At 33.3% G+C, this 26,790-nt stretch overlaps 4 protein-coding genes across 6 annotated transcripts; 3 read left to right on the top strand and 1 right to left on the bottom strand.

Annotated features, from left to right (window-relative positions):
- Positions 1 to 464: 464 nt before the first annotated feature.
- On the top strand, positions 465 to 1,605 carry LOC123204700 (thaumatin-like protein). Its single transcript, XM_044621493.1, has 2 exons — positions 465 to 747; positions 821 to 1,605. Exons 1-2 carry the CDS (start codon positions 681 to 683, stop codon positions 1,498 to 1,500), a joined length of 747 nt encoding a protein of 248 aa, XP_044477428.1. The 5' UTR covers positions 465 to 680; the 3' UTR covers positions 1,501 to 1,605.
- Positions 1,606 to 4,251: 2,646 nt separating this feature from the next.
- LOC123204701 (probable calcium-binding protein CML27) lies at positions 4,252 to 5,054 on the top strand. The gene has a single exon (XM_044621494.1). The coding sequence runs from the start codon at positions 4,309 to 4,311 to the stop codon at positions 4,801 to 4,803; it is 495 nt and encodes a 164-aa protein (XP_044477429.1). The 5' UTR covers positions 4,252 to 4,308; the 3' UTR covers positions 4,804 to 5,054.
- Positions 5,055 to 6,955: 1,901 nt separating this feature from the next.
- On the top strand, positions 6,956 to 12,507 carry LOC123204671 (golgin candidate 2-like). The gene is made up of 10 exons (XM_044621452.1): positions 6,956 to 7,279; positions 7,412 to 8,395; positions 8,831 to 8,941; positions 9,075 to 9,134; positions 9,414 to 9,471; positions 10,326 to 10,378; positions 10,528 to 10,620; positions 11,312 to 11,434; positions 11,882 to 11,929; positions 12,003 to 12,507. Exons 1-10 carry the CDS (start codon positions 7,226 to 7,228, stop codon positions 12,354 to 12,356), a joined length of 1,938 nt encoding a protein of 645 aa, XP_044477387.1. The 5' UTR covers positions 6,956 to 7,225; the 3' UTR covers positions 12,357 to 12,507.
- A 1,903-nt stretch (positions 12,508 to 14,410) lies between these two features.
- Positions 14,411 to 23,908, bottom strand: LOC123204421 (probable serine/threonine-protein kinase SIS8). 3 transcript variants are annotated; one of them, XM_044621058.1, is made up of 14 exons: positions 23,173 to 23,907; positions 22,769 to 23,076; positions 21,406 to 21,843; positions 19,536 to 19,639; positions 17,853 to 19,108; positions 17,708 to 17,748; positions 17,205 to 17,273; positions 16,204 to 16,304; positions 15,941 to 16,019; positions 15,733 to 15,831; positions 15,556 to 15,624; positions 15,412 to 15,461; positions 15,149 to 15,325; positions 14,411 to 14,852 (listed from the first exon to the last, which is right to left on the bottom strand). In XM_044621058.1, exons 1-14 carry the CDS (start codon positions 23,249 to 23,251, stop codon positions 14,753 to 14,755), a joined length of 2,970 nt encoding a protein of 989 aa, XP_044476993.1. In that variant the 5' UTR covers positions 23,252 to 23,907; the 3' UTR covers positions 14,411 to 14,752. The 3 variants fall into 3 exon arrangements, with proteins under 3 accessions (XP_044476993.1, XP_044476992.1, XP_044476994.1); XM_044621057.1 differs by having other exon boundaries at positions 22,769 to 23,908; XM_044621059.1 differs by lacking the exon at positions 23,173 to 23,907 and having other exon boundaries at positions 21,406 to 21,862; positions 22,769 to 22,907.
- Between the last annotated feature and the right edge of the window lie 2,882 nt (positions 23,909 to 26,790).

Genomic DNA, 26,790 nt, shown 5'->3' on the forward strand with positions numbered 1-26,790 from the left:
ACTAGAGTATCACATCGAATCCTTTTAAGGGAGACCTTATTTTCAGGTTTTGGACTGTTAGATCCGGCTGAATTGATGCCCCCATGAGTGAGCAGCAATTGCGGGGTTTCATTTTCCCTTTGACATGTGATTTGCCTTTTAACTTTTTTCTCGGAAGCAGACAGCTATCGCCCACTTACCCCTCTTTCTACGGCCCCCAGAGTAGAGAGCTTTTGTCCCTCTGTTTTTTTTTTTCCAACCAACACCCCGATCAATTGGATTATCTTTTCCGAGAAGAACTAATCATATTAATCAAATCAACCATTAGGTCTAATAACCAGCTTCTCAACACTAAATTAGGTAAATAAAAAATATTATAATTGTTGTTATTTTTTATGTTCACCTGTTTACCACTCAAGCCATTTATAGGAGACACTTTGTCATCATATTTCACTCTTCTTTTCTCTCTTGCGCTCCTCCGTCCCATTTTACATGCAAATTCATGCCGAATTCATAGTACTTAATATCATCTAATCTCAACTAATTTTTTTACCTAACCTCATAATTTCAACTTTCTTTTTTTTCACTATCCCTTCCCTGCACTTTCTCTCTCTTCCTATAAAATCATTGCCTTAGTTAGTGAGCCTGTCAGTCTTCAAGACTTCAACTTTCTCTTTCCGCAGCATCTTCCAGGTTCAGCCATGGCCGTAATGCTGAGATCTCTCCTCACTTTCACACTCTTTGCTCTCCTTTTCTCATGTATTCAAGGTATTTTCTTTCTCTTTCGTTTTTTGTCTTGTGTGTATTCAAATGTGGTGACATTTTTGTTGAATACGTTCAGTTTCGGCTACTATGCTTACTTTATACAACAAATGCGCCCACCCTGTGTGGCCGGGTATCCTGCCAAATGCCGGCCAGCCCCTTCTAGCTCGTGGAGGTTTCAAACTCCCACCCAACAAGACCTACACCCTCCGCCTCCCGCGGCTTTGGTCAGGCCGCTTCTGGGGTCGCCACGGCTGCTCCTTCGACGCCACTGGCCGTGGACACTGCGCCACTGGAGACTGCGGCGGTTCCCTCTTCTGCAACGGCATTGGCGGCACCCCACCTGCCACTCTTGCTGAAATCACCCTGGGAAAAGACCAAGACTTCTACGACGTCAGTTTGGTCGACGGCTACAACCTGGCCATCTCTATCACCCCGTCGCGGCGGGGATCCGGGAAATGCAGCTACGCCGGGTGCGTGAACGACCTGAACTTGAAGTGCCCGGTGGGGCTGCAAGTACGGTCAAAGGATAATAGAAGAGTGGTGGCGTGTAAAAGCGCGTGCTCTGCGTTTAACTCGCCGAGGTATTGCTGCACAGGGAACTTCGGAAATCCGCAAAGCTGTAAACCGACGGCGTACTCGAGGATTTTCAAGGCGGCTTGTCCCAAGGCTTATAGTTATGCGTTTGATGATCCGACTAGCATTGCGACGTGCAGCGGAGGGAATTATTTGGTGACATTCTGCCCACATCATCGCTAGATTTTTAAGCATTATGGGATAAAATATACTAATTTAAGAATGAATGATCATGTGCTGTTGTAGTATGATTGGAAGTAATTTTATTATAAACATATTTTATCTAAATTGAAATTTAATTATGCACGTAGAATTAATATTACAAGTACATAGTAGATTTATTTATTAGAGTACATTTATTTGAAAGTTAAATTGAGAAATGTATCCGATTGATGATAAGTTTGTCAAAAATGGAGTGAGAGACTAGGAACGGAAGGAAACATATGGAGATGACAAATTTTGATTAAAAATTATTAAATTAACAATATCAAAATTTAAAGAGAAAAATGATTATTTTTTAAATTTTAAATTAAAATATAATAAAATTTTAATATTTTTAATTTCAATCTTAATAATAAATTTTAATAAAAATATAAATTTTTAAAAATTATCACATGAGAGTTTAGAATTTTACCTAACCTAAGTAGAAATAAGGCGACTCTAACAAACCTAGCCACCTGTTTACATGGAAAGCTTGAATTAAAAGTGGACAAGGGGTGAGTAAATTACCTTTTTTTAATTTTTAATTTTAAAATTAGACTTGACCTTTTTCCGCAATCAATCAATATCAATTATCGAACCACATGCAATGCAGTGTGTATGGATATTTTTTTATTAAATTATTTGCCTCGGGAAAGGAAAGTACGAAGAAATTTACACGTTAGTCCATGTAAAATTACTAATTCATCTCTTCCTCCCATGGATTAAATGTCACACTTTCTTTTTCTACTCAATCAAAAAGTATTCAACTTTTCAGTTAGTACCTGAAACGCGTCTGCCACGCGTTTCATCCACACAAGGGGCCACTGACATTTTTCCATCCCTTTCATAAATTTATATATTAAATTATGTGTTAAAATAATATTATTTTAAAATTATATAATAATATATTATTTAAATTCTTAATTAAATATTTAAAATTAAAATGAATATAATTTTTTTATATACACATATATAATAGTAGAATAATTTAGATAAATTTAATTTGAATCAATTAAATTTGTAGTATTTGTTAACATCACTATTTATCATTTAAATTGACTTAAGCTAATAATTGTTCCAACTCAACTCTATACAAAATTCTTTTTCATGTTTATTGTGAATACAAAATTATTTCTATTATTGTTAAATATATTTATTTTCTAAAAAGACTTAATTTTGTATAAATAAAATAGTGGGACCCGTTTCTTTTCCCACCGCGTAAGCCGCGTAAGCGTTTGCTATCGTTTCACTCGGTTAAATTTAAGCTCCTCTGAGGTTATCTCGTATCAAAAAACCCCAACAATTTGAGAAATCTCATTCTTGTCCTATACCAACCAAGTGTTCCTTACTCCTTGGTTATATTTTATGCTACCCCCTGCATCATGCGAAAAATACGTAGGAGATGGTCTCCTCGAGTCACTTATCACACCTGACCTGCGTGCAGGGCGAAGTCACACTAGGACCAAGGAGACACCTTACCGAAGAAATTTGAAAAAAGAAAAGAGGTTTTCATTTAATTTAAATATATATATATATATATATATATATATATATATATATATGTGGACCTCCAACAACAATTTATTACAATTTTTAATTGGATCTTTAACAGAAATTCTCACCAACGTCTGCTGGGCGGCAATAATGTCAAATTAAAATTGAACTATTGTGTGATATATATATATATATATATATAAATATAAATGTTGATATATAATTATTTGATTAAATTATTTTAAATTAAAATAAAATAACATTAAATAGATCAAATGATTATTTTTCATTCAAGGTTTGTGTAACTTTTTATCGGTTAACTATTAAAAATTTCTCATATTTTCAACTCTCAAATTTAAAAACTAATAAATTTCTCTCTTCAAAGTTTAAAAATTTTCATTTCTCCCCTAAGATTTTTCTAGACGTTGCAAACGGTTGAAGACAATAATGATAATAACTTTCCCCCTCCCTCTCAGCTTCTTTCTCAACGGTGCTTCATTTTCGATCATCATTGGTTAACAAAACTTATCTACGAAGATGAATAAGTAGTCTCCATATGAAGATGTGATTAACGAAGACAACGCATCGTCATTGTTTGAGAGATAAAGATAAAATTGTTTTTATTAGAGACGAAGATGATACGTCATCTTTGTAAGAAGGTGATGTTTTTATCTCCATATCTCATCGATCGAGGTTAATTGGGAAAAAGAGGTTGACAAAGAAGTCGAGAAGGAAAGAGAATGCTACCATTGCCATCATATCAGACTGTTGACTGTATCCTGAAAAAATCCTAAAGGAAAAAATTGATTTTCAAATTTTAACTAGAAAAAATTTGTTAATTTTTAAATTTGGAGAGTAAAAAAATGATAAATTTTTAATTTTTAAATATTTTTTAAAATAATAATTTTATTTTTGATAATAATAATAAAATTTAATAAACAGATAAATATTTAAATTTTAAATAATTAACAATAAAAAATTATATTTACACAACCTCACATGAGAACTAATCATTTGGCCTACTCAATAATACAATCACACATAAACATTTATATTAATTTATGTTAATTTGCTGGTGCATCACATCATATGAGATTCCCTTTTAAAGTATTTCTTTTTTAACACAAAAAATCGGTGGTGGACAATTGCAAAGTTATGGGGATTTCATGGAAATTCTCAAACTAGTTGGGATGTTTTGATATTAATCATTGAACCCCGTGGCTATTTAAGTTGCATACCATTTGAAAACAACTCAAATCAAATCTCTCCTCTAGTATTTGTCAAAACACAAAAACAATGGCAACTTCCGCAACAAACGCAGCTGCTGAACCAGATGTCTCCATTAACAGCGACGAAGAACTTAGAAAAATCTTCAACCAATTCGACGCCAACGGCGACGGCAAGATCTCGCTCAGCGAACTTGGCGGCGTTATGAAGGCCATGGGCTCAACCTACACAGAGGCCGACCTCAAGCAGGTAATGGAAGATCTCGACACCGACAAGGACGGATTTATTAATTTATCAGAGTTTGCCTCCTTCTGTCGCTCCACCTCTGGTTCCAACGGCGATACTGAGCTCCGCGATGCGTTTGACCTCTACGATCAGAACAGGGACGGCTTGATCTCCCATAAGGAATTGCATTCGGTGTTGAGTAGGCTGGGAATGAAGTGTACGGAAAACGAATGTGTGAATATGATCAACTCTGTCGATTCTGATGGAGATGGCATGGTTAATTTTGTGGAGTTTAAACATATGATGACCAGCTCTGTCACCAAAACTTCTGAGCCGTAGATTTTGAATTCGACGGTGATTAGGAATCAGGTCAATGATCTCCCATCTGCTGGATAACACGTTATCGTTTTTACTTCCATTCCATCCCCCTGTTTTCAGCAAGATGATGACAATAAATTAATTGCAAGTCTGTTTTTTTAAGTTTGCGAGTTAACAGCATTTATTGTGTAGACTTTTTATGTTGACCATAAATTTCTCATAAATTTTGCATTGTTTTAACGTGAATTTTATGAGAAACACGGTTTTTATGACGTGACAATCTTATTCTAATTTACATTGTTTTTTTATAGAAATAATATCATGACTGAGCTTCGATCTTGCGTTTGTCAAACCCAAATTTTGTTCAAATTGATTTATTTTTTATTTGAGCCGAGCTTAATCTTAATTATGATTAAACTCTGGCTCGTGTTAGAGAAATGTTAGAGTTCTTGAAAATATAATTTTTTTTATTAATTTTGTTATATTTATTGAAAATAAATAATAATTTATGCCTTAAAGAAATTAATAGTTTTTTTTATATATTGTATAAATAAAAAATATAGGTTTTTTTTTTTATTGTCAATAATTTTTTTTCTTAGGTATCGCGAATTTGACTGGATTTTAAAGAGCGGCGGAGAAAAAAAGAAGGGAACGAAAGGTGGATAATAATTCAAATATTGAATGCGAAGATATAAAGTGGCTGACAAAACAAATGTTTTAAAATCTGAGTCTTTTATCTTAAAGAATTAATTTAAACTAATATTTAAAATAATTTTATTTATTTAATAAATAAATATAAAATTTAAATTATATTTAATCAAAATTTGGTATGATTGTCACATGTGACCATGTTTATTCGCAAAGTGTTAAAATCAACCCTATATTTTAACCCGTTGTGGACATGTGATTGGATCGATTGAAATAAAGGTTTATTTGAGTGGTTTGAATTCAATTTTACTTTAAAAAAGTCAAATCCAAAATTTAAGTTAAGCTTGGTATAATACTGTTACTAAGCCAAATTTTAATTAAAATAATATTATTTTAATAGTTTTGAATTAAGTTATTTTAAACTTAAAAATTTATCAAATTAAATATCTCTTAAGTTTGAGTTTGACAATACAAAAGAACTTCAACTTGGGTTTTCCTAAATCAAATTTATTTTGAGTTTGATTGAAACCAAATTAACAATCGAATTCACGCTAATTTAAGTGGAATCAACCCAATTGAAGTGATTGGTTTATGTTTCAAAACCGTGGACAAAATAGTAAATGTATTTGACAAATATGTATAATAAACCAATTCAAATAAAGCAATGTGAGATTCAATTTTTATTTTCTTTCTAAAATGCTAAAACCCATTATTATCACATATTAATTTTAAGGTAAATTAATAACAGGAATATCAAACCTCCAATTTAACTAACTTGTTTATCTGTCTACTCAAATTCATATTTAGTTGGAATGAATTAAGATCAAACAGAATTTTTAATTTAAGTTTAACTCTTATTGATAATAAGTTAAGAGTTTATTATGAAACTCTCTGCTTTATAGTTTATTGACAATTCTTTATCAAATTTATTATGAAACTTTTAAGCGAATCTTATATTAATAAAACACGTGAGAGATGTTTTATATATGTTTGAGTCTTACATTGCTTAAAGATATTAAGATGATATTAGTTAAATAGTCTATAAATCTTATAAATTATTAAAAATGTGTTTTAAATTATAATAAATATAAGTAAAACCATGATAAATTGAATATTCAAAATAGATAATATCGTAATTATGGATTTTGGTGTTGGATTAAAGATATTCTCTTGACAAATCCCATATCGACAAAGTTAGACGCGTGTGTCACAATCACTTTCTTTTTTCACTATTTCTTTGTTTATTTAAATTCTTTTATGGTAATTTTTTTTTATCTTTTTTAATGATTTGTTGTTTTATCCAATTTTAATATTTTATCATTTGAATCGATTTTTTTTCTTATTAACCGAAGAATCCTACTTATATTGATTAAATAAATAAATTTTAAAATAAAAGAATCATATATATAATTATTATACTAAATAAATCAGTAAGATTGTACCCAAACTTCTTTCCTTTACTAATTTAGCTAGTTCTTTAGTCAGTAGTTGAATTAATCGACGCTTAGGCCCGTCACTCCGGTTTAAGTTGCGCTTCAATTTATCTTTGCATCAACCGGAGTCTACGCAACGCAAAGTCACCTTTGCTGTCACTCTAGCAGTTTGCCGGCTCTCTCAGCTCAGCAAAGAAGCAAAAATATAGAAAATAAAAATAAAATAAAACAGAAGGTCGTTTTTGTTGGTTAGGCAAAATTTAAAGCCAAAAAAATAAAAAATAAAAATCGTAATTATTTCTTCGTGCTTGAACTCCAATTCAAATCCAAAAACAGGAAAAAAAAAAAAATTGTAAATTGCAATGGCGAATTGGATCTCCAACAAATTAAAAGTCGCCGAAACTTTCCTTCAGCAGGTTATTATTGTTATTTTTTTTTGTAATTTTATGCATTGTGTTTGTTTTGCGAGATATTGATTTCTTACGAATGTTAATTTGGTATTCATTTGTTGATATTTGTATATTTGAATTGCTTGATGAGCGGCGCAGATCGATCAACAAGCAGCGGAGTCGCTTAGCAAGGGCGAAAACCCTCGATCTGATGATCTGAAAATCGAGAAGCCAAGTAAAAGCAGTGGCAGTGTGTCTTTAAAGGACCAATTGAAGAAGAAAACGCAGGAAAATGATGATTACAAAGGCAAATTACGGAGTGGTACTAGTAAATTTAATACTCTTAGTAGTAACAATCTTGTTGGTAATCCCAGTCCTAGTCTTAATCCAAATTCAAATCCAAAATCTAAGTCTTCTCTCACTGATAGTGACTGGACTCAGCTGCTTAGTACGCCTGAAAAACCTGCGAGTTCTGGGAGCCGTAGGAAATTGGGGGGTTTGGGGAATAGGAGTCAGAAGGGTAGTAATAGTAGGGTGAGTAGTGGTGGGAGGTTGGATGTTGCTTTTGGAAGTAAAGTGAATGGTGGGAAAAAGCTGAGTGATGGGGATGATTCAGGTTCCTCGGGGAGGTCTTCGAATGTTGAACTGCAAAATAATGAGAAGAACTTAGGAGGAGGAGATGTGAAATTACAAAAGGACAGAATTGGAGAGAATGGTGACGTTAAGAAGAGTCATCAGTTGGAGTTGGTGTCAGCATTGGGGAAGGTAGATGTTTTGTCTGATGTGAAGATTGGTTCAGATGATGCTAGTGATCGGTTGAGTAGTGCAGGGAATTATGAGTCTAGCATAGGATCTAGGACTTCTGTATCAGACAATTTGAAGAGAGTTTCTTCTTCTTTAAGAGATAACAGGTTGAATTCGGATTTGGACTCAGGGTCTGATTCTGAGTTGACTTCTGGGTCTGAAAGTGAACATGAGAGGGAAGAAAAGAGGAAGCAACGGGAGAAGATTTTGGCTGAGAGAGCGGCAGCTAAAGCTGTGGAGGCCATTAAAGAGCGTGAAAATATGGTTGCCAGATTGGAGGGAGAGAAGCAAAGCTTGGAGAAAATACTTGAAGAACGAGCTAAACAACAAGCAAAAGAGGTAATGTCTTTTGGTTATTTGCTACTATCCTTGTTAGGTGGATCAAGGACCTGTTTGCCTAGGTGAATTTAAGAAACGATGTATTGTTTGTTATGTATTATGGACTTGAGTATGAAATACCCCATATATTAAGTTTATGTTATTATCACCCTTATTGTAATTAATTCTTACAATGTTGAACAAAATCAAGTTCTGTTTGTCTTGAATTCTTTTAAAATCATGAGTTCTTTGAGAACTAATAATCAAATATTGTCATCTGTTAAAGTTGAAAACTATGTACAAAGACCTCATAACTCTTGGATGAATGGAAATTAAGAACAATTTTCTATTTGTAAAAAACTTGGGAGTGCCTGGCTTTTCTGAACTTAAATGAATTTGTCTTGGACTCTCTGGCATTATAAAGTATAGTTAATATCATCTTCTTACCTGCTTCAGGCTTCAGAACTACAGACAACTACGATGGAGACCATGGAGGCTGTTGAGTTAGAAAAACAGAGACATAATAATACTAGAATGGAAGCCCTGGCACGATTGGCTAAACTTGAGGTACGAAGTTGTTTTTGTGGCTGGTTTACCCTTTTTGTTATGTTTGGCCCTAAATGCTTTCTTGTTGAAGTACTGCGATGTGTATATTGAGGGCTAAATTTTGTGTGTCTCTAAAGATAAGTGGTGGTTGCAGACTGCAAATGCTGATCTTGCAAGATCCCTTGCTACTGCACAGAAAAAACTTGAAGTAGAGGTATGCTGCTATTCTAATTTCCATTGCTGGGTCGACCTATCTGCAACCTCCTTATTCTGCTGTCTTTTCCTTAAAAAGTAGTAACTATTTTTTCTGATATTTACTATAATTATAAGTAAAATTACAGTGTCATAACTTACCAAAAAAATTAGTGTCATAATGCCTAAGCATCGATAAGTCACCTATATTTTTGTGCTTTAACTTATGAGATACTTGATTTTATTTACATGCATGAGTAAAGACTATTTATATTTTTTGTTGCTTGCTTTTGTTGGCCAGACTGATCAGATGGCAGAACTCAGACAAAAAATTGAGTTGAAAGAAATGGCTCATGAAGGTATTTAACTCCCAAATGATATCAGTGCAGTGCAACCACTTTCCAAAGTTATCAAAATGCTTTGTTTGGCATGCTGATGATTTTTTTTAAGGAGTCAAGTATTTGAGTGCTTTATGAGAAAAAAAGATTATCCATCCATGCAATCTTGTTTTTATTCATATGTAGTTCCTGTAAGGCTAATGAAAGTAGTCTATGCAAAGAAGGGGAGGGTTGGACTCTGGCCTATTTACCATCATTGGGTTTATGAAATGGAAATGGCATTTGAATAGGCCGTGTTCCAAAAAAATATTTCTTGCTGGCTTTCAAAATAAATAAACCAGGAACTGCTTAGAGAACTGGAACTCTAGATATGAGGTAGGCAGGATTGGATGTAAGTAAAGGCAAAGGTCAATGTAAAAGGATGAAAATATAAAGATAGTGGACTTTGGGAAACTGGACTGCTGAAACTTGTTATTGGAAAATTATTTTGGTTGATAAAAAACAAAACTTCATTAACTTAGAACGGGGTAATGTCATTAAAAAATAGTTATCGGGTATTGAGGTTGTAAGAATGTGAATGAGTCAGATTGATGCCTTGCCAGCTCTGTAATGTTGATGACAGCATACAATGTTGTGTTTATGGACCTAATGTAGATATTTCTGAACAATGAATATGTTTTTCCCAAATCACCTGTCAGAGAGATGCTTTTTTCCCTGTCATCCATGAAAAATTGAAAATAATAGGAGCTTGAACCATATATGTTGAGGTGTTATGATATATTAGATTTTAGTCTTACGTTCATAGTGTTGATATTTATCATGCCATATTGATAGCTTCAAATATGAATCCTTAAAACACCTTTTCTTTGTTGTAGAACTCAGTAGGAGTATCGCCAACACTGACCAGAAGGGAACTTTTCTCAGTGAAGTGAGTTATATCCATCTGTGCTCATATTAGTTGCAGAGGCTGTGCCTTCGCTCCCCACTTTCTTTTTCTTTCTCAAATCTTGCATTACTCTTTCATAAAGTATTCTTGACCATTTTGTGAGTTTCTTGATTTTATATGAATTGATACAGTTAGCAGCTTCAAAAGGAATTGAATTTGAACGAGAAATAGTTGAGGCAGAATACTCATTTATAACTGACAAAATTGGACAGTTGCAAGATAAGGTTAGCTTTCATGTTTCAAGATCCATCTCTACTTCATCTATCACTCATTTCCAAATTGTTGATATTAGGATACAATGCAGTGCCTATGCAAGTTTTTGCTTGATGCCAATTGTTTATATTGTTTATTATGTTTTTGTTCAGGCTGTTATGGATAAATCAACATCCAAACATTTTATGCAACTATAATTATTTAACAAGCCGTGGTTGTTTCTTGTAGAATATGGTTCATTTACTGCTTTTTATGTCCTTGCTATAAATTCATAATGAAATCCATATCAAATATATATCATTCCTGTTTATTTGCTCTTTTTCATGAATGCTCAGATTAACCTATAAAAATGATATTTTTATTCTGTAACGGTAAGTTCTCTGACATGACATGGTAATAGTACAACTGCAATTTATCATTTCCCAATTGGCACCATCTGCCCCACACCCCCTCCCTCCTTCCCTCCCTCTCATTTATACACTAAAATGTTCTAAATTTCACCAGGCTGGGACTTATACTGGCATTGAGATTATGTCGAGTGTTTACTCAAGCTAGGATAATGTTCTTGTTATATTTATTAATATGATGTCTTTGTGTATTATTGATGCTCATTCAGTCTATTTTATAATATTCTTGTTATATTTAGTAATATGATTTTTTTGTGTATTATTGATGTTTATTCAATCTATTTTTTAAATCTAGGCTAAGAAGCTGGAAGAAGACATTGAAATGACAAAGGCGATAGAGGATCCAACAGAAGTAGAAATTGAGCTCAAGAGAAGGCTTGGTCAGCTGACTGACCATTTAATTCAGAAACAAGCCCAGGTATTTCTTTCTTTGAATTTATAACTTTAATGACACCCCAAATATAGTGGAGGGATCTTATATGTTCACTTGATGGGATGAGATTAAACATCTATTTTGCCTTGCATTGTGAGGCTGGGAAATGTCTTGTGAATATTCACTTGTATATGTAACACAGAACAGAGTTGTTCAGTTGGTATGCCTTTATATTTTTAGCTCGGAAGAGGTTAGGAGTTTCTAACGTAATTGTAGCTCTTATGCTTTTGAGTCCTTGCTCAAAACAAATGTCACATTCAAACTCATAATCCTTCAATTTCCCATTACCTGGCTTTGACTCTGTGTCAACGAAAGAGCAAGGATTTTTCTATTGCCTTTTGATGATCAAAACTTTTTACTAATTGACAACTTGCTGGCTATTGATTATAGAATATCATGTCCTAACATTTTCAATTATGCTCATTTAATCAGGTTGAGTCTCTGTCCTCAGAAAAGGCAACTCTGTTGTTCAGAATAGAGGTAAATATTCACACCCTCTATATGCAATTTCTTTTAAAATAAATTGTGGTTTTCAATATTATCCATATTGCAGGCTGTTTCAAGATTGCTAGAAGAAAATAAGTCGATGAGCAATAGCTCATCTAGAGATTTGGAATCTGGAGTTTGGGAATTCTCTCAGTCAAAGCTGAGGCCACATCTTGTGGACAAAATTCAATCAGGGAGGAAGCATATCGGATCACTAGTTCTGCAATTGGATTCAATTTTTCTGGCTGGTATGGTGTTTCTGCGGCGAAATTCAACCGCGAAATTGTGGTCTTTGGTTTACCTGGTGTGCCTTCACTTTTGGGTCATTTACATTCTAATGTCACATTCAAACTCATCAAATGAGACCAGATCGGGTGCTGTGTTTTCCTTAGAGAATATCAATAACACTGCAGCTTTATAATTTGTTCTACTTTTAAGAGGTTCTTTTTGCCGGGGTTTAATTTGTTCAATTTCCTCCCTTAACATGTATTACATTCAGAGGGGTGTCAGTTTATTTCAATATCGATATAAATACACATATTCTGAGATAATGAATTTTCATTTTCAGTTTAGCCGAACGGTTAGGCCATTACTTTTCTCCAATCTTTTAACTCTGGTTTACAAAGGAAGCTCGGGACATTACGGTTCAGTGGGTGCTCTAGTTTCAAATGCTAAGTTTAGAGGTAGATTCGAATTGAGTCAAATATAAATAAAAATCAATTTAAACTTGATTCAAATCTAAAATAACTAATTCAAGATCAAATTTGACTTGTCTGAATCGTCGGAGAAATTGTTATCGCTGGAGAAACTGGTTTTTGGTGTAGAGACACCAATTCATTGAGAGGGTTCGATCGAGTTGAATATCGATCATAGTTAGAGTAGCGTGGATCGAATTTCCCCCTACTTAGGTTTGCTATGGATAGTTAATCAAAGTTCGATTTGAATCTATCATTCGACTTATTTGTCATTCTAACAACATTCTCTCTGGAGACACTGTTCATCATTCCTATATCAGCTCAAACAAATTTGAGTTGAGTGCTATGTATTTAAACTGAGCTCAAATAGACTAAGTCACTAAAGCATTCGATGTGATATAATTATACAGTAATTCTAAGAAGATTGAATGCTTTCACCAAGATTAGAATGGGGAAAATACTAAAAGGTTAGTATAAGGTTATGATACAAAGTCAACTATAATACCATGGTTGTAAGGTTATCTCTTATTGACATTACCTCTTAAATCTATTAGACCGCTTTGCAACATCAAAGAGTAGCACTGTCTCAATATACAATAAAAAATACTAAAATATAGACTAAATGACTATTTTCCACCCAAGGTTTGAAATGACATCGAAAAGAAGAAATTTTTCTATAGCAAAAGGACTTATTCCCACTCAAAATATCATTTTTTTCAAATTTCTATCTCTTAATTTTAAAAATCCTAAACACTTATTTATAAACTGTTAAAGTTAAAGAAACTTTCACATCTTAAAATTTAATCTCTTTTTTTCTCCATAAACCCTAAAAACTAATAGTTTGCACCCTTAGGTCAAGTTTTAAAAAATAATATTTTTCCTTCTAAGGTTTAGTTTTCAATCTCTGACACTAAATCTGATGTCATCGCCGATGACAAAGAGTCTCTAACACATCATCATGCTCTGATGGTCTTTTTCTCCTCTTCTATAACTTCAACCAATAAAGATTTTGTCTAGAAAGACAAAGTTCTTCATCTGGAAAGATGAGTCTTCTTTTGAGAAAATGATCGTCTTCCCAAACAAAGAGTTTCGTCTTCCCAGACAAGATTTTTGTCAATCAAAGTTTTAGATGAGAGACAGACCGCTAGAACATGGTGATGTGTGAAGGGCTTTTCATCGTCGACGATAGTGCTAGAGATTAAAAACTAAATCTTAAGGAGGAAAATATCATTTTTTAAAACTTGCTCTAAGAAATAAACTGTTAGTTAGTTTTTAAGATTTAAAGAGGAGGGAAGGAGAGAGAGTGATTAAATTTAAATTTATTTTTAATATTACAGATAAAATACTTTAAAACTAACAAATTTAACCCCTTATAGATGAATATTTAAAATTTTCATAGTTAAAAGATACATATTTGAGAAAACATCATACTTTGAGTGAAAATAAGCCCTTTGGCCTTTTTCCATTTATCATAATTTATAATTGATGCTGTCATGATCCACATAAAATAAAATACTTGAAAGCTATTCGATGTTATCCACTTTAACCTTGAAAGACTCGTTTAAGAGAGAGCAATAACTTTATACTAATTCAAAACCCTTTTAACTCTTGTTCCATATGGGAAAAATTGTTTGTACCTAATTTGACACTATCCAGTCTTAATTTAAATAAACAATGATCACTGGTTTGATTATTTTCAGCAGAATGGTCTCCATCTTTTGTATCACTTTCTCATGTCAAAATCATGACTTGAAGAGCAACACATGGGAACACAAAAACAAATGCAAAACAGATTACAGCAATTGGAATTGAACCATTTTTTACAAACAAATTCACAAGTTTGAGGACTCTGCACCAATAAGAATACAAAATGTGGAAAGGGCAATGCTGAAAAAGAAGAAAGAAAGAAGGAAAGAATCACAATCATCTCAAGTGTAGTGTCTGTTTGGGGTCATCATTTTCTATCAAATCTGTTGTCTTCCTATACCTGTTCCAACATTCCAGCACTCACCAATATGTTTTGGCAATCCAATGCGCCGAAATTCAGTCTGTTTTTAAACTTTGATATTTTCGCCTGTTGAGTCTTCTACTGATCTTGATATGTGACTCCTGTCTTGGCTAGTTATGCAGATGGTCTGGGCACTAGTGAACTGGTTATAGGTTTCTGCAATGGCTTCAAAGCTGCCATGATTTCTGCAAATGTTGGCCTCAACCTTGGATCTCTAAGGTTTAAAAAAGAGATCAAATGTCAGTTCTGACAATCAATATGCCCAACAATAATATCACAAATTCCCCTTGTTTATTTACGACTAAATTCAGAAAAATGTTCCAAAGATAACAGGTAAATTGAGTTTTGCAACTCAAAACAGTTCTTGACAGTTTAGGAGATCACAAAATATCATCACATCAAAAGTCGCCAAACCCCTGATGTTTCAAATTACAATATCAAAGTAGAAAAGTAATCAAGTATGTGTTTAGAATAGTCAGGTTTGAAGGCAACAACTTAAAATATCCTTACGTCTGCCAACACTTCTGAATTATATCTGCAATGGCTGGATCCATATTATCTGGAATGTCCAGTCGACGGTGTTGAAATCCTACTGCACCAACAACCTGCATTGGGTTCATTCCCCCCCATGGCTGTTGCATCGTTGATAGCTCCCATAGTATGACCCCAAAACTATAAACATCACACCTGCTTTCCATATTTATACAATTATAACAGAGGAAGCACAATGGTCCAATAATAATGATGGTAAGTTAAATAAAGGAAAGGCCTACTTTTCGTCTGAAGGTTCATTTCTAAGCACTTCTGGAGCCATCCACTCGGCCTGAAGATAAGTATTACAGATAGAAAGAAGAAAATTCATATGACATATAATAGAACAGAAAATCAGCTGCAGCTAGTTGCTTAGCACAGCTTACCGTTCCAGCAGTTGACCTTGAAGAGAGAAATGTGCTGTTCTTCATCCGTGATAATCCAAAATCACATACCTAAATTACAGATGGAAATATTTAAAAGACAAAATGATATACACAAATTCACACCATACTAAACTAGACATATGAGATACTTAGGTGTATAAAAAAGAGAAGTGATACCTTGACGACCCAATTTTTATCAACTAGAAGATTTGGAGACTTCAAATCACGATGTACAATTACCGGTGTGCAGTTGTGCAAGTAATTCATTCCCCGAGCCTGAAAGGTGTATTATTCAAAAGAGAATAGTTATTGCCACCTGAGCACCAAGTAAGGCACATTTTGCAGGAAAGTAACAGAACACAACATAAGAATAACATAATTATACAGCATCCAGGGCCATCCTCAAGCGCCTCCGCTCATCTAACTGATTGCTTGGACGATGAAGTAACCTATACAAACTACCTCTGCAAAACATAAATTCTTAATGAATAATAAAGCCCCAATACGAATAATTGTTAAAGAAACTCAAGCACTTGGAGCCCTAGAAACTTTCTACTGGCCATTAATAAAACTCCAACTTTATGACTGCAGAAAATTTAAAATAAGATTATAACACAAATATGGGCACAGACAAGGATGGATACATACCTAGGAAGAAATTCTGTAACAATTGAAAGATTTGGAACACGAGTTACAGCTCCCATGAAGAGAACAACATTTGGGTGCCTAACCTTTCTCATGATTAGCACCTTACAGAACAATCACAACTTGCAAAAATCAATAATGGTATACAATTTAAGTTCACAAGACTTATCGTTAAAGTGGTAGAAAGTGAGGCTGTTAATATGATTTAAGAATTCCATGAAAGAAGCATCAACATAATTTGGAAAAGAAATTGTCAATCTAACAGCCTTACTTACCAGAATAGATCAGCAACATCATACAAACACTGTTGCTTAGGAATTTAGTTCTCAAGCCGCTTTAAGTCTAATAATATACTAACAGCAAAGCTATGTGCATACATTTTAAGTACACAATGGGTATAGAAATAATGACATGCCGTCTGATTGAGTGTTACTTTATCTTTAATACAAAATTACTCAATCACATAATGACACATCATCTGTGTATCCAATTGTGTACTAAAAAAAATGTGCACATAGTTTTATTGATGTACTAATATTATACATTGTTAGTTCTTTTTTCATCTTTTTCTTTCTCCTTTTTCACATAAATTTGAGGTATAGGTATAAAGCACAATGTTAAGAAATCAACAAGATTTTAGAAGGCACTTCATGTCTTTTGGGGAGTTGAGCTAAGTACTCATATAAATGCAACACATACCATCACACACACACACACACACAAAAAGAAAAAAAAAAGCTATTACAGCATATAAAAACAACAATAACAATGATAAGTTGACATATTTGACCAGAGTACATTAAAATCAAATGGCAAAGTGATGAAAGGATCCATCAGTATATAATCATTAACCTGAATTTGAATCAGGCACAATAATATAAACAAATCTCAAGGTTCAGGAATCTTGAGTGGTATGTAAGAAGGATGCATCTATTCAGGTTTTGCTGTAGATGCCATTAGATAAGTTGATGTCTAAGATAGCACTAGAAAGAGAGAGCCTATACCTCTTTTTTGAATTCTACTAGTGATTCGCCAGAAATATCTTGGTCTAGGAACCTCTTCACAGCAACTTCCTAAGAAATCAAAGAGTGACAACAAGTTCAAAAAATGTACCTTCCAAGAATAGGAATTATCATATGTCAATTTGGAGTATAAAACTTAGCATAGGTTTACGCATCTGATTTTAAACCAACTAAATAGCTTAGAATAATTTTATATAAATTTTGATGCAATTCATATAATATAGTTTATTTTGAGATATTCCACTCCTCGTCAACCTTTATATCTAATAGTTTGTCTCATATTCAATTTTTTTTAGGATTGTATACATTAATCTTACTGTAACTTTCCAAACTGCATACCTGAGCTATTCAGTTAGCTTTCTAGCATACTAATTTTGTAAAAAAAAACTTTATGCTTCTCAAAACACAGTAACATTTGGATTTGACCCATACTAGACATGAAAAAAGACAAACAGAAGGTTTAATTTCAGCAAGAGAAAACTCACAGTTCCATGCCATTCCCCTCGATATACCTCTCCATATGATCCTGCAATACAAAAATAAGCCAGAAATTGACATTTATGTAAGCAGTCAAGAATTATGAAATGAAATAGGGTACATTATTACATAGTATAATGTATGTGTTCATACCTAGTCCAATACGTTCACCCAAGGTGAGTTCCTCCCATGGAATCTCACATTCCGCAACATCATCAAGATCAGATTTTGTGCTCTCATTGCCAGCTGACCTATCCAATAGTCTCTCACCTTCTGTATTTTGCCTAAAAGAACCATGTTCCTGTCCTCCACTATCACATGGCTCATTACCAGCAGAATCTGTATCTCCATCACTTCGTGCACCCTGCTCATACTGCTTTGTCACAGCAGCAGTTGTTGCTACCATAGCTGCGGCAGTAGCAGTGGCTGCAGCAGCCACAGGCAGTTCAATATTTGAGTCAGTGTTTGACTTTGCTGCAGCTACTACCATTGAAGATGCAACAACAGCAGCTGCTGCTGCAGCTGCCGCAGCAGCAACAGGGACATCTTTACAGTATTTTACGGGTGTCGCATCAGACTGCAGTGAGGTAGGCTGTCCAGTCCCTTCCCTTATATCAGAAAAATTGAACCCTAAACCTTCGTTGGGCTTATTAACATACTCAGGTTGGTCAAAATGAGGAGTTGCCTTAGAATGCACTCTATGACGGGGTAGCGGAGGCAAAAAACGAGGTGGACTCAGATCATCTTGATCCTTACTTTCTCTGCTTTCAATACCCCGTTTATATTCATCCTTCATTTCAGTTGGAGACCTGACCTCGGCTGTGGATGCATCTAATTGCTCTTGACAGATTTCAGTAAACAAATTTGGAGGAGCAACAACACCACTTTCAAGCAACACATCATGAAGCTTCTGAGCCAATTGTGGATTCTCTTTGGCAGCATCAATCATGTACTGTGAAACATCTTTCACTTTCATTCTACGTGCTGCCGGAGAGCTAACACCTTCAGTCCAGGAAGGAGATCTTGCATGTGTAAAAGGATAACTAGACCTGCCCGGAAATTCTTGTGCTGGCACCCTCTCAATATTGGAAGGAATTTTATTGGATTCTTCCTCACCTCTAATTGTTTCAGGAAAATTTGAAGAAGTACCAAATTTTCCAGAGTCTTCAGATTGACCAGCTATAGCAACAGAACTCCTGAACCTGGTTCTCTTGTCAGATGTCCCAATCTCAGAATGTTCTTCGAATGAGCTCCCAACCCCACTGCTGGAGGAGGCTACATGAGATGAGTCAATGTCTCTGGATAAAGGACTGGCTGAGTAAAAAGAATCATCATAATCTATATGTGATCCAACTGCATCAGAAGGAATAAGAGTTCCAGGATCTGCCATTAGGTCAACAATGTACTCCCTGAAATTCACGTTACTCACCATTAATCATCTTAATAAAGCAGTCCACATTTTGCAAAACCAACAAACAATGAAAAAATATGATGGAAGCCAACTGTCAGCAATGTAACTTTCACCAACAACCAAAGGATTTATGCAACAAACTGAAGATTTCTCCTACTCAAGAATCTCACAATAATGGAACTCATGAAATTAAGTTTGAAAACAAATATACCATATGTAGAACTATACACATGAAAAAAGGAATGATCAAAGTGTGTCATGTGTATGATGCTTGACATATTAGATACCTCTTTCAATGTTCTTAATAATTGAATGATAATCCCTTGTACCAGTGCACAATAAAATAAAGAGAGCAAAATCCTAGACATCTGAGATAACTTGTTCACATTTTGAAAACAGAACTTCAAAGTTTTAATAGCACTTACCTTCCATCATCAATCCTAACAAAATTCATTGCCACATCATCAGAACCTGTATATTGCAGTCCCTTCACCAACCGGCAGGGGATGCCCACACTATCAGCGATAACCTATATAACCATATAGAACATTAAGTGGAATATACGTGATTTGAGAAACAATGGAACTTGAGATAGTGAGAACAAAAACCATATAGAACAAAACAAGGCGTTGTGAGAAACAATGTATAAAACTTGATATAGTCACAAAAACATGACTAACTATATAACTAAGCGGAAAGGTAAAAGTATAAAAAAATGAATAAAGGTAAAGCTATTTGAAAATTCCTCTAACAGCTAAATTCAATTTCCTACACCTTCCAGAAAGGAAAAGGTGAAAAGACTAAGAAGATTTTAGAGGTACCTCATTATCCTTTGATTCATTCTGTCAAATCAGCTACTTTCGTTTCTATCTAGGCCCAATGGAGAAAGGGCGAATCTTCTCTAGACTTGTAGACAATTATCTTATCCATTTTACAAGTTGTTATATTTCAGCTATGCATAAATTAGTATTTACTCAAATTATATCTAGACAAAATGGAGAAAGGGCTGATCTTCTCTAGACTTGTAGACAATTATTTTATCCATTTTTCTGGGTATGATAAGTATACGAGTTGTTATATTTCAGCTATGCATAAATTATTACTTGAATTATTGCATATTCTCAATATATCCCCAACAACTCCCACAATGCAGTTTACAGAAGATGTTTCCTTTGGAGAAAAAAAAGGGTTCCCCTAGAACAAAAAGGTATGACATCTCTGAGTTGTCGAGCACTAAGAGATTGATACTAGTGAGACAGGAAGTTTTTTGGCATCCCTCCGGAAACTGACTCTATATGGCTGCTGAACTTTTCCACTATAACCTTGCACATTTGCATTTTTGGTTGTTTTCTCCATCTTAGGCAATACTAGCACCTATTATTTGTAGAATACTTCTTCTATTGAAAAGCAGGCTAGTCTGACACATACAGGAGCAAAAAATTATAAAGCAATTCTCTTCCACGTAACTAGAAGAAATTGCAGAACTATGATGTTGTTATGCATTATTATCAAGAAACTTGAACAAATTACTACTTTCATATTTGTTTGACAGTTTTATCAAGCCAACAACAATGCCAATCATATACAGCCCTATGCTAAAAGAAGATTTTGGCAGTTCTCATATCAGACATCCCATATCTTTCTCTCATACAACACTTATGCATGAACACTAATCATAGGAGTTAACTTTTTTTTCAGTCAAAAGCAAATAAACTCTCTTCCGTTGCAGGGAATACTGCAGTTTAGGGTGAATAACACTGTAGCTAATGACATGAGAAAATAAATTGAGACTGCCATATCATGGAATGATGGCAATGTTTGGGCATAATTTCATTTTCTCTTGTTAAACTAATCTGAAGCAGTTGGTCTGAAAATTGTTTAGAAAATTGGTCATCATTAGAATGTGCAGACATTACTAATCACAAGTCAAATCTAAAACCAGGTACACAATGATACAAGTAACAGTAAACAGTGACAGAAAGTACTGAAATTTTGTTCATTATTGGGAAGCTAAAGTGCCAAATTGTTCACGGAAAATTTTCAGTTAATAATCCAAATTAACATTTGGAATTTGGAAACAAAAGCTCCCTGTAACATGGAAACAATAATAGCACGATGGGATAGACTGATCCAAATATGAACTTATCCCAGTCTCAACCACTATAAATGGATTTGGTTGTATAAACCCTTTTTTCTGTGACATTTTACACTACCTAGTGCAAAATCAAATTTCACACCATAAACAGATAAAGGGTGCAGCTTACCACAAAAGAAATAAATAAGTGAAGCAAGTACCTTAAACAACAATGCACGGTGACGAGCCAAACCAATTTTCAGGGAACCAAGTGGCAAGACCATACTACCAAGAGTTGCTTTCAAACTGTAACTAAAACTTTGAAATCCTCTTGACATGTTTTCAGGATCCTCAACTGGTCCACCCATGTGTTCAGCAACTAAAACAGCAAGCTTTTGCACTAAATCTCTGCTCACAGAAGCTAGAGTTCGTGATCTTAACTTGACAGCCACCTCAAGGGCCTTCTGTTCAAGGTTTAACAAATTTGCATCAGCAGCTCTATTGACCAAAACCGCTTCCCAAGTGACACAATCTGAAACAGGTGTTCCTTGCAAATCAACAAGGGATGGCATTCTGTCTGAGGAGGACGCCATCAATATTCCATACAGGTCATAAAATCCATCCAAGATCTTGTCATCATAGCTAAGAGAACTGTAATTCTGTGAAGCACGGACAAATCTACGATATGAGATAAGTTAGAAAGGAATAAGCATGTGGCAAAGTAAATCTTAAAACAAATACCAACTGCCATGCATTCAATCAAACATAGCACATAGCATATGTATATCCAACTTCTTAAGAACACATCTTATAAGCTTATATGTTTAAAAGGCTAGAAAGATTTCATCAATTGCTTAACTCATTTGACTATTGTAAGAAACCACTTAGCCTATTAAGTCTATCAACCATATCTCAAACATGGGCATCTGATTTGAGTTTCAGTTTATAACAGTCCATGAGTAACCAAGAATTGAACTACATAGCCACCTAAGGGAAGCCCAATTGTCCTCACAACTATAGCTTCACTGAAAAATCTAAAGTAGAATATGATAACTGACCTACCTAATTGCTGGTCCGACTTTTCTAGTTCTCCCAATGCTATTACTCTATCAACTGGTTTATCAACTCCACAGAAAAGTCACTTAATTCTCACTTTTTGGGCCAATGTATCTCCAAACTAGATTTTCATAGATAATGAAGCTCAACTATTGAAACAATGACCCTTTTCTTTCAACCAATTAAAAGACTCCACAGGGCTTCTCAATGACATGTTTCTTAATTTAATGTTTCTTCCTTTCCTTATATCTTGGATGACATATATCACGAGAATCACATGAATGACACTGTCTACTTCCCAGAACTTATTATTCAATTTCTTTCTTTTTTTTCTAAACGTAACTTTACATTAAAGACAAATGATTTCATCAGAAAAGAGTTTACAAATTTATGGCAACATCAACAAATTGATAATAACAATCAGTAATGGAAATGTTCCATCACAAAAAGTTATAATAACTACTGAAAATTAATTGCAAGAAGAGTTGACTTGAGTCAACTAGATAGTAATTGAAAAGCAAAACTTACCCTGTATCTATATGCGACAACTTCAGCAGGAGTATTTCCAGGATCACAAGAACCTAAACTGATTTGTTTAACAGCCTCAATCTGAACAGCCTCAGGATCCTCCTTCGCACTCAACTCCAAAGCCAATTGAATCTGATACTCTTCCTCTATATCAGGATCCCTGGAGTTGGTGGACCCTGAGTCGCGCCTCGCAGTATCCAAAACAACATCTGAGCCACTAGCACTAACCAAGTCAACTGCCTCAGTTGTTCTTTCAGCTTTTGTCACATTTGAGGAAGATGGTGGACTTGGACTTTTTTTATTTTTAGCTGAATTTAACCAATTTGAAAGACCAGAAATGGATTTATTCTCAGGATTACGAAGGGATGATGAAGAAGAAGATGATGATGATTCATGGGACTTACTAATCTTTGATGAAGCAGATCTTTCTGAATCTTCCGATGGATTAGCCATGACATGAAGCTTCTTGAGAAGATTCTTCATGTTATTTCACCAAGCTAATGTATTGAATGCTAAAGAAATAAAAATCTGGCCATAAACATCTCCATTGTCTTGGACCAAGCATGAATAAATCTTAATCACAAAGTCAAAAATCACAAAGCTCTTAATCAATCAAACACAAAACCACCCTTTTGACTGACAAAACAAAAGTACCCAGTTGCTTTAAGATAAACATCCACCTCTAACAACAACACCCTTTAGAAGATCGAAACAATCAAAACACAAAGCCTAAACCTTGAACATATGACCAAAAAAAAAAAAAGATTTTTCTTAGGATAAAGAGTAGAAAAGAAGGCATAGAAAAGAGAGAGAAGAAACACAAGGTAAGAAAAGAGGCACCGAGAAGAGCAATTGGGAGAACAGGAGCAAGAGTAGGACCTCAAAACAAAAATAGAGAGTGACCCAGTTGAGCCTAGAGGCAGAAGGATTTCAAGGTCCCATAAAAAGGTCAGTTTGGTGACAAAAACAACAGCAACAACAACAACAACAACCAACTAGTTCACTGCTTCTCTTACTCTTCTCTATGATCTATCTTCTATCCATCTAAAAGTCTACAAGCAAATAAACTATGTCTCTCTCTTTTATGTCCAAAACCATTAAACAATTGTGCCTTTATAATCTTGGGAGTCCAAATTATATACTTCCATCCATGTTATCAAATATCAATGGTGGCAGAACTTGGAAATTCCTGGTGAAACTGATCATTTTTCTCCTTTTTTTTTTTTATTGGATTTTTATTTTATCTTTCTCTTTAATTTATGTAAATGTTTTATTATATAATATTATAAAACAGAAAAAGTTATTTGCACAGTAGATAAACACCAGAACTGGACGGTCAACCCGATGATCAGTTTGATCCAAATCAAAGTTTAAATTGATCTTACATAAATCCTAGCAATTATAGGAATCAATAAAACTACGTGTATCTATTTTTTATATATAATTTATATACATAGATAAGGTGTTATCACGTGATTGAATATTTTTTTATTATATAATGATACATGTTTTAAAATTACCTAATCACATGATGACACATCATTATGTATATAAATTATATACCAAAAATAGATACACATAACATTACTCTTACAGGAATATGCATCATTCCCTTGTATCACAATTTTATCCGTTCTAATTTTTATTTAATTTGTTTTAATAATATAATCTTATATTATATCAACAATGTTAATATTATAATAAAACATTCTTAAAATGACCGCTTAACTAGATCAAAGCTCATCGAGTTTTAAAACAATTGATTTATATTATTAGATGATAATTAATTTGTTTATATTAGTTTTCCATTAATAATTCTAAATCAAAAAAATATACTATTTTGTTCCTCATGTGACCAAAATTGTAAACCCTATGCGATTTCTTGCTTATCAATATTTCCTATATATTAAAAATTCATAAACCTTAAGGGTTAGTCCGGCGGTAAGTAAACATCGATTTTCTCGAGTTGATGTTGTGAAGTCCCCTCCCCTTTTACGACCAGTGTAAAGATATCTCTAATCGCACAACCCAAAAAATATTTTATCTTTTTAGTTTAGGTTTGATTACTTATTTTGTTTATCATAATATCTGTGACACTTTTAAATAAATCTCAAATTAATAAAATATAAAAGAGATGTTGAGTATATAAAAGCATTTTACATTGCTTGAAAATAATAAAAGATTATCTATTAAATAACTTATGAATGCTTAAGTTGTCAGAACGTATTTTAAGTTACAAAACTCAAAAAGCAAAATTATGATAAATTATGTGTTATTCAAAATAAACAATATTTTGATAATAAATCGAGTTATTAGACTAAAATGTTACTTCAACAATTCAGGTGGGCAAAGTTTATCTAGAATTTGATGAATCCCTTCAGTTGATTTCCATTTATAATATTATACCTTTTACTTATTTGAATGGAGGTAAATCTAAGCTTGATTAATGAAGTAATTAATGAAATTAATTAGCTTTGTGGTGGACTATAATTCTATTGGATGAAGCACTTATGAATAAGTGAAAATGGCCTTGCGTTACATGCATAATTTTTTCTTATTTTTTTACAATAAAGTCTTAAAATGTATTTATTTATTTAAGTTTTTGAATTTTATATATATATAAGTCATATAAGAATTCTTTTTTTATTTGTTTATCCAAGAAAAAGTAGATGTAAAAGGATAAACATTCCTGCAAATTGATTTACTTTTATTTCTTGTCCTATTGTCTTGCCCTGATTAACGGGGAAACTTGAAAACTCCCAACCAAATAAATTAAAAAGTTTTTAAATAAAAATAACCCTATTTGGCGGCGCTAATTAAAAGGGGATAATCTCAAATTTTTGTCTAGAAATGAAACATTGGATTTAAAATTTTAATTATATATTAAGATATTGTCTCTTTTTTATATATCATTTTCAAATTTTATAATACAAAACATATTTTAAAATTTTTATTATATGTTATGGCATCTATCATTTTAAAATTTTTTTTGATTGCTTTACTAGATTACAATATCATACTTTAAATAAATAAATAGAATTCTTATCAAACTATATATTTTTAGAATTTTCTCATTACGTGTATGTTTTGGAATTCTTCATGTGTAGACCAAGGTGCACCGATTAATCTTTTAATTTGGGTTTTTTCTTTTTTTCTTTTTTTTAAAGGAAAGGTAACAAACATAAACATCATTTGCCTTCTCAAAAAAAAAAAGAAAAAAAAAATTGTTAACCCAAATTGTTGGATCTATCTAGAAATGTGCTGTTTTATCATATTGCATCATATTGGTGTAATTTACCAAGATTGCACCTCCCTGAAAATGATTCTTGGCTAAGGTAATTCTAGTACTTATATTTGATCATATTGCCTACAAATGCAATTACAAGTAATATGATAATTTCATAGAAATAAAATAATTAAAGGTAATATAATCATTTAACTTTCTAACACTGTGTTGAAATCATTTTTATTGACCGAGTTAAGTTTTGAATGAGGTTTTTATAGTACTTTACTATACGTTGATGTGTTTTTTTTTTTTTTACTAACTTATGTAAACAATTTAAAATTGTGTGTATAGGTTACAGTAGTAGTGATTAGAATCCATAAAAACTCGAATAAGTTTTAATGTGTGAAAAGATGAAGTAAGATAGGTCATGTAATACCCTCAGGTATATTCCAGGGGTAATTATGTCTTTTGACCCTGTTTTGAGATTTTTCTCATTTTAAATATATATATGTAGGGGTGTGCTTTATATATATATATATATATATATATATATATATATATATATATATATATATATATATATATATATATATATGCATAAATAAATATATATATATATATATAAATGCAAAAAAAAGGGCAAAAAGGGAAAAGGGAAAAAGAGAAAGGGATAAGGCTTTAGATATAAAGAGAAAGAGAAGACTTTTCCATCATTTTGCATCTTCTCCCGTAAAAAAAACTCCAGCAGCCTCCTTTCATGTTCTTTTCTTTGCTTTCTTGAAGCCAAAGGAAGAAG

The sequence above is a fragment of the Mangifera indica genome, chromosome 20 (genome assembly GCF_011075055.1).
Source record: "Mangifera indica cultivar Alphonso chromosome 20, CATAS_Mindica_2.1, whole genome shotgun sequence".
Lineage (NCBI taxonomy): Eukaryota > Viridiplantae > Streptophyta > Magnoliopsida > Sapindales > Anacardiaceae > Mangifera > Mangifera indica.